At 39.0% G+C, this 18,632-nt stretch overlaps 1 protein-coding gene across 2 annotated transcripts in view; it reads right to left on the bottom strand.

Annotated features, from left to right (window-relative positions):
• The window catches only part of lin7a (lin-7 homolog A (C. elegans)), a 32,404-nt gene extending 13,975 nt beyond the window's left edge, over positions 1 to 18,429 (bottom strand). For both annotated transcript variants that reach the window (XM_068306690.1, XM_068306689.1), the window contains exons 1-2: positions 18,351 to 18,429; positions 5,149 to 5,267 (exon numbers count right to left, since the gene is read on the bottom strand). In XM_068306690.1, coding sequence (XP_068162791.1) covers positions 5,149 to 5,267; positions 18,351 to 18,387 — 156 coding nt within the window. In that variant the 5' untranslated portion in view covers positions 18,388 to 18,429. The remainder of the gene's footprint in view (positions 1 to 5,148; positions 5,268 to 18,350) is intronic.
• Positions 18,430 to 18,632: the final 203 nt, after the last annotated feature.

Raw genomic sequence — 18,632 nt, 5'->3', positions numbered from 1 at the left:
TAGTGAGATGTCTTGAACCGTGGGTCAAAGTGACTTGACAACGATGCTTCCAACCATGGCTTCTTTCTTCCTTTCTTGAGTCAGAGATATTAAGACGATGGAGAGGGATGACATGTTATTTCAGGAAGCCAGCACAGAACTTAACAACGTACTTCTCCATGCTAATGCTACACAGAGGAAAAATATTGAGCTTGGATGCACCGACTTCCTGCACCTTCCATCCTTTAACTTAATGTGATGTGGGAGGCAGAGGCACCGAGATTGAATCAACACAAATCCTCTGCCCTCGCTTGCTTTTCCTTCTATAAATAAACCCGGTGAATTATAATGATTGAAAATCTCTGCTGAAGTGGAAAACTGCAGTGCTAAAGCTGATGAATCTCTACTTTCTGCATGCATTTTGCACTTCCTGTTTTAGTCAAGTGCGACTGTCCAACCCAATGTGCTGCAAATTCCCACTTTCCATCATTTCCAGCTGGTTAGCTATCCCAGTCATTTCAGCATGTGTCCTTCTTTTCCCATTTGAAAAGTTGATTGACCCTGACAACTCATTCAGGCTGATGCAGTGAGACCAACACACAGACCCAAAGCCCCTCCCTCCTCTGTCATTGACGTACGTGGCAGGGAAAGACAAGCCGCTCATCACACTCTCTCTAGTTGTCATTTAGTCCAGCACTGCTGATTAGACACTTTTCTCTGCTGCCATTCTTCATCCAGACAGACATCCTCAACAAGGCTGATTCATGCTTGGTAAAGTCAGCCCAAGTGGCTGTAGAGTACGATATCAGTTTAGGAAGTGGACTACACTTTACACTATACAGACAAGATTATTATGTCCATCATGCTAGAGCAGCAGACTGTGAAATGAAGTGCATCACATATTTGTGGAAGAGGGAATCAAAACACAAATTAACACAAAGCCTGGAATTGAGAAAAAGGTCATCTGCAATAATGAAATGTCACAGTGTGTGTGTGAGATCGAAATTAACATCAGGCGGATTGGAGAGGTTAACCTGTTTAATGGTTGTTTTACCACTGATGGATGACATACAGGGAAGAGAAAAGAGTGCGGTCGTAATAAATTAGACTTTGACTTTATAGCCAAGCTTGAAAAAACAAGAGGGAAAACTGTTCTACCACTTCTCCCAATTGAAAATTAAATAATTTTTTCAGACTGATGGACACATTTGTTTCTTTTCCAGATGGCTAAAGCATCCATATCAATGTGAAGTAAAATTTGAAGACTGGCATTCTATCCATCATTTTGTGTTGGAACCTTGAAAGTTGTGATTTTGAGTTTCTTTAAACAGATGAATGTTATTAATGTTGAAATCTGTTAACTTGATACTCAAGCACCTAAATAAACCTGAAGTGGAACTACTGGATTCCAAATAACACTGAATTCCAGATATCCCATCCCATTGCAGCACTAATCAGGTCCTCGTGGGAGATCTTGAGCCATTTTCCGTTCAAATGACTATGAAATCTCTCCAGTGAGTTCTGGGTCAGTTAGACGTGCCCGAAAAAAACCTCAAAAGGGGTTGGCCAAGGGTTATCCCCAACAGACGCCCAAACCACCACCTCTGTTGACCTCTTTGATGTGAAGGAGCAGCAGCTCTACTCTGATCTCCGGTTGGATTTCTGAGCTACTCACCCTATCTGTGAGGCTGAGCCCAGCCACCCAACCGAAGAAACTCATTTTCTCTTTGCAACCAGGAACTTAACACTATAGGTGAGGACTAGAACGTACACTGACTGGAAGATGGAGAGCTCTGCCTCTCGGCTCTGCCTCCTCTTCACAAACAATAATCTCATATGATGCCATTCTCGCTGATGACACTTCACTTTCCCATCAGTCATGAACAAGCCCCTGAAATACTTTTAACTCCTTTGCTTGAAGCATCCACTCATCTCCTACTCACAGGGACCAGTCCATGAAGTTCCAACGGAAAACCATGTAAATTTCAGTGAATGGGCTGAAAAAAACACACAATCCGATTTTTCATGGTGAAAACAATTCTTTCTTTTTTAAGACTTGATGTAAGTGAAATCTATGCTTGCGAATTCTCTCTTGAAATAACAAGACAGAAAATTCAAAAAGACTCTTGTAAATCAGGCCATTAAATCCAGTCTTTCTGTGGCTTTACCACTGAGAATACCTGTCTGATCTCGCTTTTTCTGTGCACCAGCATTGAGAACTGTGATATTCCAGCAACAGCTCCTTTGATTTTCTGCATAATAACAATGATAATTTACAGTATGTAATAGCCGGCACCTGTGCTCCAGCTGGCTCAGCACCACAGAGAGAAGCTATTGTATCATTGTCTCTCCCAAACCTGTAATTGACTTTAACCATAGTCCGCCTGCAGCACAACAAACCCAGAGCATCTCTGATGGTTTCCCTGGCGACTGTGTTTACGCTGCTCTTTCTGGGTGAAGTGGTCTGCATCTTTCATTTTGGCAGAGGGTAGCTGCTGCTGCTGAGGCCCTTTTAGGAGTTTTTTGAAGATCATTGTCATCTTACTTTAGTGACTGGCACTGAAATTGGTCAGCTTGTCTCCAAACATGCAGTTTGTGTCAGGCTGTGCCAAGCTTCCCTGTGGAGACAGAGCTGGACCCAGTCACCGGAGAAGACCAGTGCTTTCTTCCTCTGTCATGTCTCGATTGTAGTCTTTTTATTAATATATATGTTGTCAGAAAAGTTTATATATATATGTATATATAAAAAATAGCAATATATATATATATATATATATATATATATATATATATATATATATATATATATATATATATATATATATATATATATATATATATATAACAGCAATATATATATATACACTGCATATACATATATATACACACACACACACACACACATATATACACATATACACATATACACATACACACATACACACACACACACACACACACACATATATATTTTTATATATATATATATATATATATATATATATATATATATATATATATATATATAAACACACACACACACACTGCATTTAATGGTAATTTTGTGCTCTAAAGCAGTGAAACATAATTCATTACCCATTTAATTTACGACAAGATTCCCTCTATATAATAAAGTTGAGCTTCTCCACAACATGCTGATCAAATTGCATTAATTCCTGGGAAATCCTTAAGTTCGCTCTTTTAAACTAGCAAAAGTGACATCATTATGGCAACATCTGTTCCTCTACTCTTCAGACATACTTCATTTAACATTTATATGGATGTCGCTGGAAAACGCTTCACTGTATCAAAACACTGAATATATGAGATTTGTGCTTATCAGGATGTGTAGTGGTGTCATGTAGACTGAATACTCTTGTTTGTTTTGTCCCTGTCCTCCTGATGAATGGTGTTAAGATGATGGATCAGTGGGTGGCTGCATGCGTCTGTGAAAGCATAATCACAAGAGCACAAAAACGAGACAAACTCATGTTTATGAGTCATACTTTATGACATCCATAAAGGATCTGTAATTAAACCACTTTCTAATAGTATTTTGATTAATTAGAATTCAGCATAACACGCTTGTCCTTATGAAATTCTCATTGGGATTCTGACCATATGAAATCAGGCCCATCACCTTATTGTAATGAAAAGAATTTAAGCAATGTAATTGTGTCTACTTTATAGAAGTACGCTGATCCTAAACTTAATTCTCACTTATTTAGTTATCCATGCACTGAAAGCTAGCTTTATATTATTGCATATTTTTTTCAGCTGTTAATGTCCATAGTAGCAGCCCAACCACATATCCAAAACAAGAAATATTTTTCTAGAGGAAGGGTAAATTTATGAGTTGTGAAGCTCATTTCTCTGCAGAAGGGAGTCGAAGTGTCAAAGGAGGGCAAGTCATGACTGCGAAAGTCACCAAAGTATGTTGACTTTAGTCAAAAAGAAAAACAAAAACATGGACTATGTTCACAAAACTGACTGGCAAAGATGCCACAGCAGCAAAAATAAGATTTTGTGTGGCTGAGAAAGTACTCCAGTTTCAGACAAAATGCATGGATTGTTCTGTATCATTATGTACTAATTATTATGTTATTTTAACCTACACCAATAATAATACATTACAAAATGGCAATCACGTAAACAGATTCTACACATTTTTAAAGTCCTCCATTTACAACTGGCCCTCAAGAGGTGAAACAAAACCTTGTGATGGAGCCTTGAATTAAATGACAGCTCTAAATTAAATGTTTTAGATAAGGGTTGTCATATTTTCTGTGTAGCCAAAGACTTGTGCCTCTGAGTTTTGTGATTCAGCTCCTGCAGCAATGTGGCAACAGTCCAATAATAATAACACCCTCTAATTGTTTCATTATGCTGCAGTCTTTTTTGATCGATCTCAAATTACAGTAACATAAAGCATTGTATCAGATTTTTAATGACAACCAGTTGCATCAGATAATCAAGAGGGATGGGACAACAACATGTCATAGAAAGAATAAGTATTACCCCCTCCCCCCAAAAAAAAGGTGAACGGTATATATGGTCAATTTTAAAATTCCCTTTTCACTATTTTAGGCAAAAGACTGTACTTCGAGTTTGAGAGATGTTGAAGATAAAACAGGATTGCAGAAGAACAGACGGACAGAGTGACTATAAACCCCATCATTTTATGGTTGGAGTATATTAAATCTTCACTCTGAAGTAATCCATCAATAAAGGAGGTATTTCTATTCTAGTATCTATCGGTGCTAAGGGAGAATGGCTGGGCTTGTGGTACCTGCTGTCAGATATAATGTAATGTTCAATAACTTCCATGTAGTCTGAAAGCCACCTGAAATTAAAGTGTTGTAAATCTTAGAGTTTGATTTCATTGCAACAAACATGCATGTTGCATGTTCAGACTAAAATGCAGTTACTGTTGGCCAGTACTTTCAAAACAGAAATGGTTTTTTTTTTAAGTTGGAATGGACAATATAACCATTCATTTGTGTCAGTAGGATCAGCCACACAAAGCGCAAAGATTGATTACAGGAGGCTGCAGAAAGCGTGAAAACATGAGAAAAGGCTCTGTACAAAAGACTTTGGATTGAAGGAATGAAAAGGCATGAGTCACGTGTGTTCAAGGATCAGCGGTTCTCTCCCTTGACAGTGACTCACCTCTCTGATGGCTGTGCAGAACTCGCTCTGAAGGACTTTTTTCAGGGACTGGAGCTTGTGACCGGGAACGTCGCCCGATTCCTGCAGTTTCTCCAGCAGCTCGATAGCCCTGGCAACATCTGGCAGAAAGACGGAGGGGAAGTAGGTCTGAGTTCAATGTCCCATTCAATTACATTTACGGCAGCATTATTATCAATGTGCAGGATCATGCAAATATGCATATTCTAGGCCAACCTAGTCAAGAAAAATCATCCATGGATGGTTTGCCCTTGCTCAAGGAATTGGGGACAGAGAGAGAATAGGTGAGATAGTCACCTGCAGGCACAAAGTATTGACACGGAACCATGAGGCCCATTTTAGAACCTTAGTTCTCCTCTCATAATTAGCTTGAGCAGAATGAGTCCCAGAGCTTGACTGATTAATTTCTTGCCCTCTGAAACTGGCAGACCAAATAAAGATACATAACAGAAGAAGGGGAACGTGGCTTGGTGCTTGATCAGTGGACTTGGATTGTTGGGCCAATAACATGTTTTATTCAGCTCGTCTGTTGAAAGATCTGTGACCATACAAAGAGAATTGGAACATACAAAGTGGAGGGATAGAGTTTGCACGTAATAATTAGTACTGGAAATATGACTTTTCATAATAATCAGTCTTGATTGATTTAATAGTATCTAATTATGTTTATTTTATCCAGCACTTTATCATTTTGTCAATAGTGAGACAGCCAATCACAAGTATCCAGATAGAAAGAGAAAGCAAATTGTTCATTTTGTAAGAAAAACATATTAAAAAATAAAACACCATGAATAATTCTCCTCTACAAATGGAATAAATATGTTTATCTCTTGATTTTTTGTCACTTGTTGAATGTGTGGTAACCTGAAAACGGATTACTGATATATCCCCATATTCTGACAAAGCAATTTTTTTCAGCAAACAATTGCTAACTTAGTAACAATAGTATGCATTTTAAGATGTTGTGTTTCTGTCAGCCTGATGAATGTATGCAGAATAATTCATTTACTCTAAGACCCATGGGAAAATATCTGGCTCTTTAGCTTAGTTTTTTGTCTTTGCTGAAAACAATTGCCTGCAGTGTTAGAAATTGTTGAGTGCAGAGCCAAAATGTTAATGGTTGAGAAACAAAAATATGTACTGAGCTGAAGGAAACTGAAATGCTCCATAAAGCTACAAGAAAATGCAGGGAAGTCTCTACTGATATTACAAATAAATGTTTGCTGCAATGTTATTGTAAAATTATTGAACAACCTTAGTTCTCTGAAGGTGCCAACGGTTTAAATTTGTCACGCAGCGAAAGCATCTCTCCTTTAAGACCTTCCAGAGCTTTAATCATGCTTGGTTGCGTTGATCAATACAGAACAGGCACATACATTTTCTAGATTACTGTACATGTGTTCTACATCGACCACCCATCCCTGTGCACCATCTGTGTGCAAGAAAAATAGGATAGAGAACTAGAAATTGCTCGTTTTCCCCTACTGAATTTAAAAAAGAATCACAAATGGTGCTGAAACTAGTCCAAAATGAAAAAGTTAAAATCATGTGCCAAGCAAAACAGTTCCAACTTCTCTGTTATTTTTTTGTTTTATGTTACTATAGTTTGACATTTTTTTCTTGTTGTTTCCACTGTTGGTGAGTTTGGAGCATAGGTCAAGGCATTCATAGGCTTGATCTTGTGGGAGATTAAAAAGAAAATATTTGGTGGCTGCAGCGCCTATAACAGTTCATCCAAAGGCCCTTATGCTCTCAGCTAAGTCAATGAGCTGGATTAATCTGTTTTACAAGTACTGCTGCAACCCCACCCCCATCCCCCCCCCACCTGGTCACAGTCACTAACAGTCATGGCTCGTCATACAAACATCTGTGGCCTGAGCATGTCGGAGCTAAGCTGCTTGAATAATTGTATCTATTGTAGTCATGCTTCACATCATCACCAGTCATCAGCCCTCACGACCTTGCAAAGTCGAGAACCTACCAATTTCTATGGTCTGTTGTGTTTATTGCCACAGAATAGGCAAACCTCTCTGGCTAATAAGCACAACTGCAGGATAATGAGCTGCCTCTCTGTTATCAGGCTGACTCCTGCTACCAGCGGCTCTGTGAGAAGCTAACATTAATACCATTATATAAACTGAGACTGTAGTTATCGACACACTTTTTCTATAAACAAAACAAAAGTTCTGTTATTGACTGATAATTTTAGGTTATCTTATTATTCAAGCGCTCTTTGATATCTTTGTCTTCCCTCTTCAGTTAGATATCTCTTCTCATTGTGTTGCAGAATCATTTTTATTGCACTACATCTTTACAATGGGAGGAATATTCTTCCTGCTCTTACCATTTGAAAATCAAGTTTGTGTTTTCACAATGGAAAACACAAACTTTGTGTGGAAGCATGACAAAGCATACTCATAAACATACACAGTGAAAATGAAGTCTGGGAATATACGACAACTGAGACACCAGACATAGACTCTTTTCAGGTCGTTTGCAGACCTGTGGGAGACAAGAAGTAATCTCAAGTTCCAACTGTGTGAATTTAGTTGAAGGCCATAAAAAGGAAATGTGTGACATGAAGATTTTTTTTTTTTTGCATTTCACCTTTATGCTACTTATAGAAACAATGAACATGCCTCACAGAAATCCAATCGCTGCTTCTATTGGGAGCACTGTGTAATAAAGCACTGAGGATTATATTGATCAGCATGAAATTGCAGCCACATTTCACATCGGGACCAGTTACAACCACAGAACTTGTCTGTGGGGGCTGTATTGGCTGACTAAAGCTGGAAACAGTGCGAGTCTTCAGGGTAATGCTAATGATACGCTATTGATGCAACCCTTCAGAGTCTTCAGCAAAAATACGTTTATTCTGGACTACTGGGCCTGCCAGTCATTCTACTTCCTGTCCAGTGAGCAGCTTTCCTCAGTGCATTGCGTCACTTCTTGATCCCTAAACTTGCTTGTCTTTTTTTAAAAATTTGAATTCCTTCTAAATCCAAAGTTAGTGTCTTTCACTTCTTGCACAACAAGTAATTCACTATACAAAGAATTTGAGAAATTCAGTATGAGTCTTGATAACTGTTTAAAGGGGTCATTAACTCTGACAGGAGCAGACAAAGCAGCTGGGATTTTAATGTTTTCAGCTGACTGATTAGTGGGAAGTGAGAATCTAGTGATTCATAATGCTATTTCTGAAAGGCAGAAGATAAAGATTCATCTTCTATAAATAAAGAGCATCCTCATCTTTACCTGTTAACTACAAATAGAAAACAAAATGATTAAGGAGATGCACAGGGATGTCTTAGCTTTTCATAACTTCAAATCAGGGCTTTGAACCAGAATTTTTGTCTAATGGTTTGTTCCAAACAGAAACAATATTATAACGTTTCTGGTTTTACATTCCACCCAAGAATTGACGTTCCTGAACCGGTTGGAACAAAACATATAGTAAATATAGATAGGTGGGTAGCTTTAGTTTACATACTGTAGTAATGCCCCAGCAGTAAAGAGTACAACAGCATTCAAAGCTTCAAAACTTCTAAATTTCAAAGTATCAATGTTGCAAAGTTTCAGAGCAGGGTCCAGAAAACTCTGCATTGAGTGAATGACAGGAAGTGAAACATGAGGTCAGATATTTATTCCAAGAACAAAAAAACCCCCCGTTATTACAGTAATCCGTTACTATTATTTTGAATAATCGATTCTGTTCAGAACTGAAAACAATATGAAGCTTTTGGTTTTGTTTTCGTTCCTGGTGAAATACAAAAAGTTTCTGGTTTTCGTTCCATGAACTGGTTCAAAGCTTTGCTTCAAATAGTACTTTCTTAAAAGCTTTACTAAGCGCTTCCATGTACACTGACTTTCCTCATACTCTGGCAGATATTCAACATTTGCTGTTCTATTTTGTTTTAAAATTATCCCAAAAGCAGAACAGAAGTAGCTAATGATATATTTTTACGAGCTTAATGGTATTGATTTTTGAAAGTAAAAATGGTAAGACTCCCCAAAAGTATGACTTTATATACAGCTCCTCGCACATTGCAATTGCATATTAACAATATATCTAACTGTCTGTTGAGTGATCTAGATAGATACACAGATATACTTTATTTATCCCAAAATGGGAAATTTTATATAAATTTTCCCCTTTTTTATCTTTGCCGTCTTTAGATGTCCTCCTTTCTTAGACAGTACTGGTAGTTTATTGATTATCGTGACGATAATCAAGAAACTACCGGTACTGTCAATAATGATTGAATTCAAATGCTATAATGATTTGTTTAATTGACACAACATAGCTTCTCAGCAATTACACATTCAAACTCGGAACTGTGAAATAAAAACAAGTGTATCTCTGTGAAATTGAAATAAATGTGTCTTGATTCAAAATAGATTGGTGTCATCATTAGACCTTAACAATGAACGTTATTAAATATGAACATTCCAAAATGCTGTGATGGCTGACGGCCAGCTGCAGAACCTGCTGGTACAACGCCAAGGCGTTTTGCTTATGGCTCACAAACACTGATATTTCCCCCATTCAATACAGGTAACTTATGTTGAGGTGGGGGGGATATCACCAGTGATTAACTTCTTTACTTCTCTTGAACTTTTCAAGGCACTAAAGGCCCCGAAACCCAGCCTGGTTGGTCCAGTAAATAAGAGTAGATGAGAACTTCCTCCGCCTGGAGAGGAGCAAAGGGCCCTGCACACTAAAGGTGCTGAAATGTGACAGTGCAACCCTAACAGTCTATCAATGCTCACCATGGATAAATACCTCCATTGTAATCACAATCAACACAGGTGACGACATCACAAGTGGCCATAAGGCTAAACTGGATACTGTTACCTACTACAACAGAACCAAGGTTGGAGTAGATGCGCTTGATCAAATGGCGAGGAAATACTCAGTGAAATTATCCAAATTATATACAAATAATGTCCGAGCAGTCAAAATGACTGCCTTGGGAGTTGAAGTGTTAAATAAAAGTGCTATATATAAATTAGTTTATTTTCATAGTTTCATGGGAGAAAATTGAAAAGAGGAAATAGCTGACTCTTTCAGTACTAATTGGTTTGCATGTGTGTTTGGCAGCTGGGTTTTGCCTGCTGTGTGGTGCTTGGAAGATAGTTAAATAAGTTCCTTTCAAAAAACAACACTATTAAAGCAGTGAGAGTGAACCCACTGCATAAAGCTATAGATGTGACAGCTAAACAATAAGGTGGTAAGGTTTAAAACCTGCTTTCAAGTTCAGTGGCGCAGAGTGAAGCTGCAGAAAAGAAGCCACCTCAACTACTTCCATATGAAATATTAATCCACATGAAGTTTTAAGAGATGACATTCTGCTTCGTGTTTTCCTTTCTTTTTTTAATATCAAGGTGAACAGGTAGAGTTCTCCTCTCTATCTGAATATCAATAACACGGGATCTGAATAGCCTGTAATGAGACGTTGTATTTCCAAGCAGCAAGGGCGTCTGTGTAGGAGGTTTATGAGCATGTCTTTCTCATTAAACAAAGGTCAAGGGCCATCTGGGAAATATTTCTTTCTCACATGCTCATTAGCACCATTTTCTCTTATCCACATCAAAGATTTTGTAGGTGATTGGAAGCCGGCTTTAAAGATCAAATATAGCAGACCATTTTTGTGATGCTTTTATCTTGCTGATCAGAAGTGACAATTGCCCATTTCCTGATGCAAGCCTTCCCTGTCTCAAACCAGGGGGTGATTTTAAATTCAAGCAGCCTTCCATAAATGAACTGCACAGTTCAAATTTAATTAAATGATACTCGCGACCCCTTTCAACATATGTCACGTCCTCTGCAGCTTCATCCCAACCTAATAGCACATGGCTGCGAAAGAAGTGGTTACAAGGCAATGTGATTGCAGGTGTCCACCAAAGATGAGTCGTAATGAAATAGTTCTGGTTCACACTGAGAAGCCCAGAGGTAATGAAATGTTTTCTGGTGCTGTACCGGCAATTTTTTTTTTCCCTTAGTGCTTCCATATCTAATCTTGCACAGAAAATAAGTCAGTGAAGATTTTCTGCTTCACCATTCTTTGTATTCTTCATACTGACGTGCACATGATTGCTGAGTTATTTCAAGCACATAATATAGTGGCAGAAAATGTGAGTGTGTTTTTTGTCTATAACATAGAGATATCGAACGGATTTAAGCAAAAGCACGCCTTCAGTGTACCATGTTATCGCTGTTCTGCATGCCTGATGCTGAAGTAGGACATCAAATGAGCTGTGTGAATGATGTGATGGATGTGAGAACCCAAGGGAAGACGCATCAAAGACTGACTGTATTCCATGACAAAGCAGCTGGAAGGACTGCAGGGCGTCATGGTTACGTCAAATCAACGGCAGATGATTCCTAAATCAGATAGCGGAATGACATAATCCGTTACCTAACGCTGGAGCAGTGAGACAGAGACACAAGAGCACCTTGTTTGACCCTGTGGACCATAGTGACCTCAACATAGCACTGCTGAGAGTTTACACTCATCTCATGCCATTCCTTCAACTGGAAGAAATGAGCAAAACAGTCTGACAGAACAAATAAAGCACAGTCGAAAATGACCCCTAGTGTGTGTTCAACAGCTACATGTTGTGGATGTTATATGCATAGTCAGTCTATGAATAACATCAGCTAGAGGGAATGCAGAAAATGTGATCTCATCCATGATTTACCAACTCTGCTGTGCAATAGCATTTAAAAAGAGACTTAAAATATGTGATAAACAAAAATAATTTTAAGTCATGTATTCAATATTCAAGGTAGCCGAACAAAACAGAAAAAAAAACTTCACCAAATATAGAAATGCTTCATTATTCTGACAGCTATAGCCGCTGGTTACCTTTTAATTCAGCAGATCCAGATGTCTGCAACATCTGTACAAGTTTTTGCATATGCCTCATTGAAAACTAACCACTCAACCTCCAAGTTGACAAGTCTGCCAAATATAGCATATCTGTGAAGCAGACAGACTGTATGGAATTAGGTCATACTCACTGTGTAGTTGGACAGATTACTCACCAAAGGGGGAAAAAAAATCAGGGATCTGATTTGTTCTGATGTTTCTAAATGAGGATATTTTTCAAAAGAATGCTGATGCAAAAACATGGGGCCACTCCTTCCTATATTACAGAAAAAACTTATGTAAAAAAAGGTTGAGCAAGTCAGAATGACTTGTTTGCAGCCTAAATCAAACTATCTTCACAGTGTTTTGCACTGCAGCCATATTAGACAAGTAATGGCAGAGATCCTATTGGGAGTAAATTTCCTTCTGCTATGCTTAGTATGACATACATATCCTCATTAGAGATAACAAGTGATTACTCTAAATTAGTTAAGTTTACCACAAGTTTTTTAATTATCAAACAGTCTAGACTTTTCTACATCCTGTATCCATAACACAGTCACAACTGATAATTGCATCATTACAGAATCTCACAAAAACAATTTTAAAAAGTAGCATTACATTCCTTAATAAGCCTGTTTCTTTTCCAAATACTCAACAGATTTTACTGCTGACTCTTTGCTCCACTTTTATGCTCTCATACCATCAGTTCAAAGGTTTGTGCTTGAAACAGAATTAGAATACTAGTAAATGGACTGTTACTGCACTTTCTTTTTCAAATCAAAACGCAAAATGTGGGAAGTCTTTCAGGTTCTTTTTAAGTAATACTGTGTTTGCTGCTACTGCAACTAAAGTGGGCACTAGGGGGTGGAAAATCTGGTCTTTAAATTCAAGGAATTTGGTCAATAAATATACAATAAAATGTTTTTGATAATATGAAAACATTTTCAAAATGCGATTTTACACAATAAGTGCATTATATTTATTTATCAGTACACATATTGCACTTTAAAATATTACACTTCGAGTGCACTGTTGTTTATACATAGCTGGGAGTGCTATTTTGGAAAAATATTTCCTTGATGGGATGTCATATCTGGGGTCCAGCTTTTTAATGAGCTGTTTGAAGCCAGCTTTCTTCACCGTTTGGATTGGTACCATATCTTTCACCAAACAAATGGTGGCTACTTCGGTCATTTCTTTCCAGTGTGTGCTTTTGTTGTCACAGGGAGTAGATCTTGTCAAATATGTGGCAATGTCGTGTTGAACTATTGTGATTTATTTTATGTTGCGGTTAGCATTTGCCACCAAGCACGCAAACTTTTACATGGATCAATTTATTGTTGCTATCACCTCGCCCTACTGTTGAGAGGACTTAAACTGGTTGCATTCCAAACAGAGTGCTTGAGTTCTCATGTCCAGAATATGACCTCACTTTCAAGCAACATTCCTATGGCAATGGGATCAAACAAACAAACAAACAAAAAAAATGAGTAGGGGGAAAATTCAGGAGGAACGTGCTTCAAGAACTTATTTAAAAAGATTACAACACGGTTTCCGCACAACAGTTGAATGAACCTAAGATGAAACTACGTGTTTTATAATGTGTGTTCAATCAAAGGGAAGTACAGTGCGCCCTTGTTCTTTGCGGTTAATGTGTTCCAGGAACCATACGCGATTAACGAATTCCAGCAACAAACTATTTATGTTATTATTTACTGTAATTTAAACATTTATGACCCTCCATATACTGATATTAAACCACCTTCTATCTGTTTTACCTTTTCCTACACTCTTATCAACCGTTTAAAGCAGTTTTGTGTCTCATGTAAGTCACAGACTCACTTAACACAGCGCACTTCCGGATGCCAGCCAATAGAATGCCTGTACGGTATCATGTGACTACCTACCAAAAATCCACGATGAGGTGAGGTCGCGGGCGTTAATGCGCACTGTAGATGAAAAATTAAAGCAATCTATAATAAAGGACATGCACATGAATATAATACATCTGAATATGTTGCAATTAGTGAGCTCTTCTGAGCAAACATTCTGACCTAAAATTTTTGCAGCCAACACAAGAATTTATGAGGATAAAAAGAAACACAATAGTAGTTGATACCTCAAACAGCAAGAGCTGGTTCTTAAATGAACTCATTATTTCAGCAACAAGGTGAAATATTTTGGCGAGAAAAATACACCTCTAATCGACTAACGCTGCAAACCAGAATATAATGCAACTATAGCAAAGTACTGAGCTTGGTTCTTTTACTGGCGGTTGAAAGAGTTTCTTGACCAATTAAATTCAGAATAGACAATAGAGGGTGAGTTGATGCAAGAGAGAAAAGCATTCTTTGAAGGAATTAGAAGCCATATATCGATTATAATGGAAGATTTTTACTTTTTGTTTTGCAAGTATTTATATATCTTGGAAAAGGTCACATGTAGTTCTCTCCTGCTATGACTGGCTTTAGCAACCATGATAATCATGAACCATGATTGTCTGTTTGGCACTCAGGAAACTCATTTTCCCGAGCTCGTCTAACGTGAGGCTGGAGCTATAAAGGTCATCCTCATCATTTGCTGATTACAGAAAGGCACAGGGCTGAACAAAGCCACACTGACAAGTAATGAAGGCTTCAGCGCTCGACAGGGCTCTACAACATTATTGTGGAATGGATGTGTTCTCACTGGGCACTACTCCAGTTTTTTGGCATAATTAGTCAATTTTGAAGTGTCAGAGCAGAGTGTTATTCATGTTCAGCGCTTGGAAGTGTCATTTTGACAAAACAGCACTGAGGTAAATAAACAAGTTCATATTCCAAGGCTGAGCTTGACGCATTTTCAATGAATTCTCTAAAACCTGATGATCCTCTGGTTTTCATTATTGATTAATTGACTTCCCACCTTAACAGATGGCAGAAAAAACTAAAATGATCTTTTGTCTGACTCCTCATGTTGCGCATGTTCGAGTAAAATGCCTTGAAAAGGCTTTACCATCTGCCACCGCCGCTTTGACCTGGGTGTCATTGGCACCTTTGGCTATTCTGCTGCAAATTCCCAGCATAAACTGAAATGAATTTATGAATGAGAAATCTGGGGTGAAAGGCTTTTAAAAAACAAGTCCTGTCTCCATGCCAAGAGAATTAGCTCTAATTTGCCCTACTGTGATGACACCCACCCCAAAGCAAGACAAATAAATTACTCCTTGAGGGCTAATGGCTCCTGCAGGAGCCTGAGGTGAAAGAAGAGATCTGGAAAAATTGTGCTTATTGCCTCCTTCATCCTCTCAAATTAGCAGACAGCATCCCTCTATGACGAGTACCTTAAGAACCTTTATTTCTGTAATATACAGACTACGATTGAGATATAACCAACTCTGACTGATGCCGACCTGTCAGTGGTGTGTTAATCCTTCAAAATCGGTAGTGTGACTAGGAGCATGTGATCGGACTAAAGTCTGGCCAATTCAGTGAACCTGCTATGAACTCTCTGTGGAAAACAAGAATGGGAGCAGTGGAGTGCTGCAGTTATTGTTAAACTAACAAACGTTGCCACAAAGTGAAGAAAATCAGAAGGAGTAAACATGTTTCACGTATTTAGGTGATGTTTAACAACCTTACAGGGAGGAATGCAATGAAACCTCAACATCTGTAGACCAGATTGCAGTTGTGCAAAAACTTTTCTAAGGGCTGGAGTGGAGGAAAGTCTGACTGCACCCATTATCATTTTGCTACAGCAGAAAAAAAAAAAGTTTTGCCTTATTTGCATTCATTAAAACAACCATCGTAGACAGTGCAAAACCAAGGATGCAACAAGGGGGAACTTGTGTTTTTGCTGCATCAGTATGTGGTGAGGTGAGCCCAAATGTTAAAAAGGATAACAGATATTTTATTTTGGGTTTCACTGTCATTGTTTAGATTCATATTAGGCTTATTTGCTATGTCAGAGGCTGTTGCTTACTGAAACAGGGAGAATTCAGAAGATAATATTTTCACTGATTCTGTCTTGTCCTCTTGTCTCTTTCCCTGTCATTATCACAACAAGCCCACTAAATTAAGTTTCTCTACATCTGAACATTAACATAAATGTTTGGGACACTTCAACATAGGGAAAGTCATTTTTAGACATTTCAATGCATAAACATTACCTGGTAAATGGAAATGCAGGCAGGCAGGCATTTCCATTTAGCTCGAACTAATGAAGTAAATGGAACGGAGCTAAAATGAGTTCAATTGGTTTTCATCATCAAACCAGCGGAACTCATTTTGAACACGTTTCTAACTTCTTTGCCCAACTGAATTCACACACCGGCGGTGGCCTCTGCTCCGAAGACTTCATATCAAAAAGCATCTCATCTCAGGGTCACGCTGAGTTGAATTCCAGCTCCTCAGTGAAAGCAGGCCGGTTTGAATGAATCACTCAGGAGCCCATTGTTCTTGAAAGGATGCTGTTGCTGGCTTAACACAGTCATTTCCTCTGACAACAACAGGAAAGCCAGTGACGTCACATCCATTCATCCTGCTATGACCCACTGAGCCAAGTGGAAGCTCTGCAAATGAACATCAGTGTTGCCCCCCCCCACCTCACGTTTATTTGACATACGCAGCGAAGTCAGCAGCTAAAGCCTGACCCCCCCCCCCCCCACACACACACACACACACCCTCGATCATTCACAATCAGAGCATGTTCTTCAAAGTGGCAGCGGTTGAAGAAAGAGTGACCATGGTGCTCCCTCTCCATCCCTGTGTCAAACTATCATTAATATCACACGTGCCTTTACAGCTGCCGACTGCTGACTGGCCCCATTCACGCTTCAGCATGTGAATTTGAACCCCCCCCCTTCATACAGACTGAGGTTACGTCTGAGTCACCAGCCCAGTAAATAGCGAAGATCAGATAAGGCTAAACATTTTACCAAAATGGAAAACAGGCTCCAGTGTTTACAAGCCTGTTTATTAATATAGCTATAAGCCCACGGACAAGTGTCTGTTTGTCTGGTGCAATCTTATAGACTCATGTCATTAACTATGCACTGCACAGCACTTCTGCAGCCGGCAGATTGTTTATCGGTAAAGAATGGTCAGAAACACTGGACTTTAACACAGAGTAAATTGCAGTGGAGAACAGGAACTGAACACTTAACACCTTATTCTGTAGAAAACGTTTCAGTTGTGGCTCATTACCACAAAACAAGAAATGTCTGATGGATTCCTGCATGACGTCTGCACCCACTAAATAAAGTGTATTTATAGTCACCTCCTGTTGATTGGAAGGCACAGAGGAGCTGATGCTAGGTTTGCATGGCACAGAGGAACAGCTCAGTGTCTCCTGACTCAATATCTCACTGCATCCATTTCCTATGCAAGGCTTGTGCAATAGCATTACATATCACTAGGGATACGTATTTGATCTGAAAGCAATACTGGGCCACGAAAGAATATGGATTTAGAGTGAGTGTGTGCTTCCAATAATACACTGTTCCACAAAAATATATGAAATGTTATCAAAAGACATTTTCTTCAATGTCTTATTTTTCCTCAGGGTAGAGATTGTTTCCTATCAAGGACATAAATTAAACAAGCAGACAACTTTTCATCCAAGAGGCATTACCTGCTTGTCAATGAGGGCTGTGGAGACGCAAATGTGTGTTTAAGTCACGTGGCCTGCAATTCAACGCTATTTCAGCTCCTGGTAAACACACATTAGTAAAGTAGGGTGCATGATGTCGTCACAAAACATCATAAGACTTTAATTACAATTTGTTGACATCAGTGTTTCCACAACTCCAAAAAGACAACTGTAATCTGCTCACAGTGAGGACCGACCTGCCCGGACAGCACCTGCACAATTCTGATTCAAAAGTTTTCTCCTCACCAATGAAGTAGATTTCCATATCGGATTTCTGTTTGCAAATGAATTGATGAAAAACGGAGCTGTAATAGTAATAAATAAATACCGATGAGGTTACATAATATATAGGAATAAACGTTACGGACCGTAAACGATGTGAGGATGTCGAAGATGATGTAGCCATGAAGGGATAAAAAAATCAACAGCGCTCCATCCGTCTGGAGACGCACGCACAGAACGGATCGGCTTTTTTTTTTGGGAACATTTATTTTTAGCGCTCAGCGTATTGCATTGGAATTACGAGCAGCGAAGAGAACCGATGGGGGTAGGGGGGTAGGGGGGGGATCGGAACAAACACCTGGATCCAACCTGGGTTGCCAGTTCCATGGCGAAGTTTTCAAACAGAGAAGCCTGAAATTATAAAGGAAGAAATTGCGAAGCTCCGTGCGCCTTACCTCGATCCAGAGAGAGCGGTTGGACCACTGTCGCCATGACTGCTGTTTACTAGAGACTGGAGAGACTACGGGAGCTGCAGCATCACAGAGTGGGAGAGAGAGGGAGGGAGAGGGAGAGAGAGAGAGAGAGAGAGAGATGAGGGGGTGGGGGTGTTGGGAGTGGTAGGGAGGGGGATTAATTTACCTCCATCCTCCTGTTTTATCACCTGGCATTGATTGAACAGGAACGAACACCCCCCCGATTGGCTCTTTATCCAATGATTCACACATTAACTGAATATA

This window comes from Antennarius striatus, chromosome 22 (genome assembly GCF_040054535.1).
Source record: "Antennarius striatus isolate MH-2024 chromosome 22, ASM4005453v1, whole genome shotgun sequence".
In the NCBI taxonomy this organism is placed as follows: Eukaryota; Metazoa; Chordata; class Actinopteri; order Lophiiformes; family Antennariidae; genus Antennarius; species Antennarius striatus.
The sequence above is the reverse complement of the archived record's forward strand: the minus strand, read 5'-3'. Positions and strand labels throughout refer to the sequence as shown.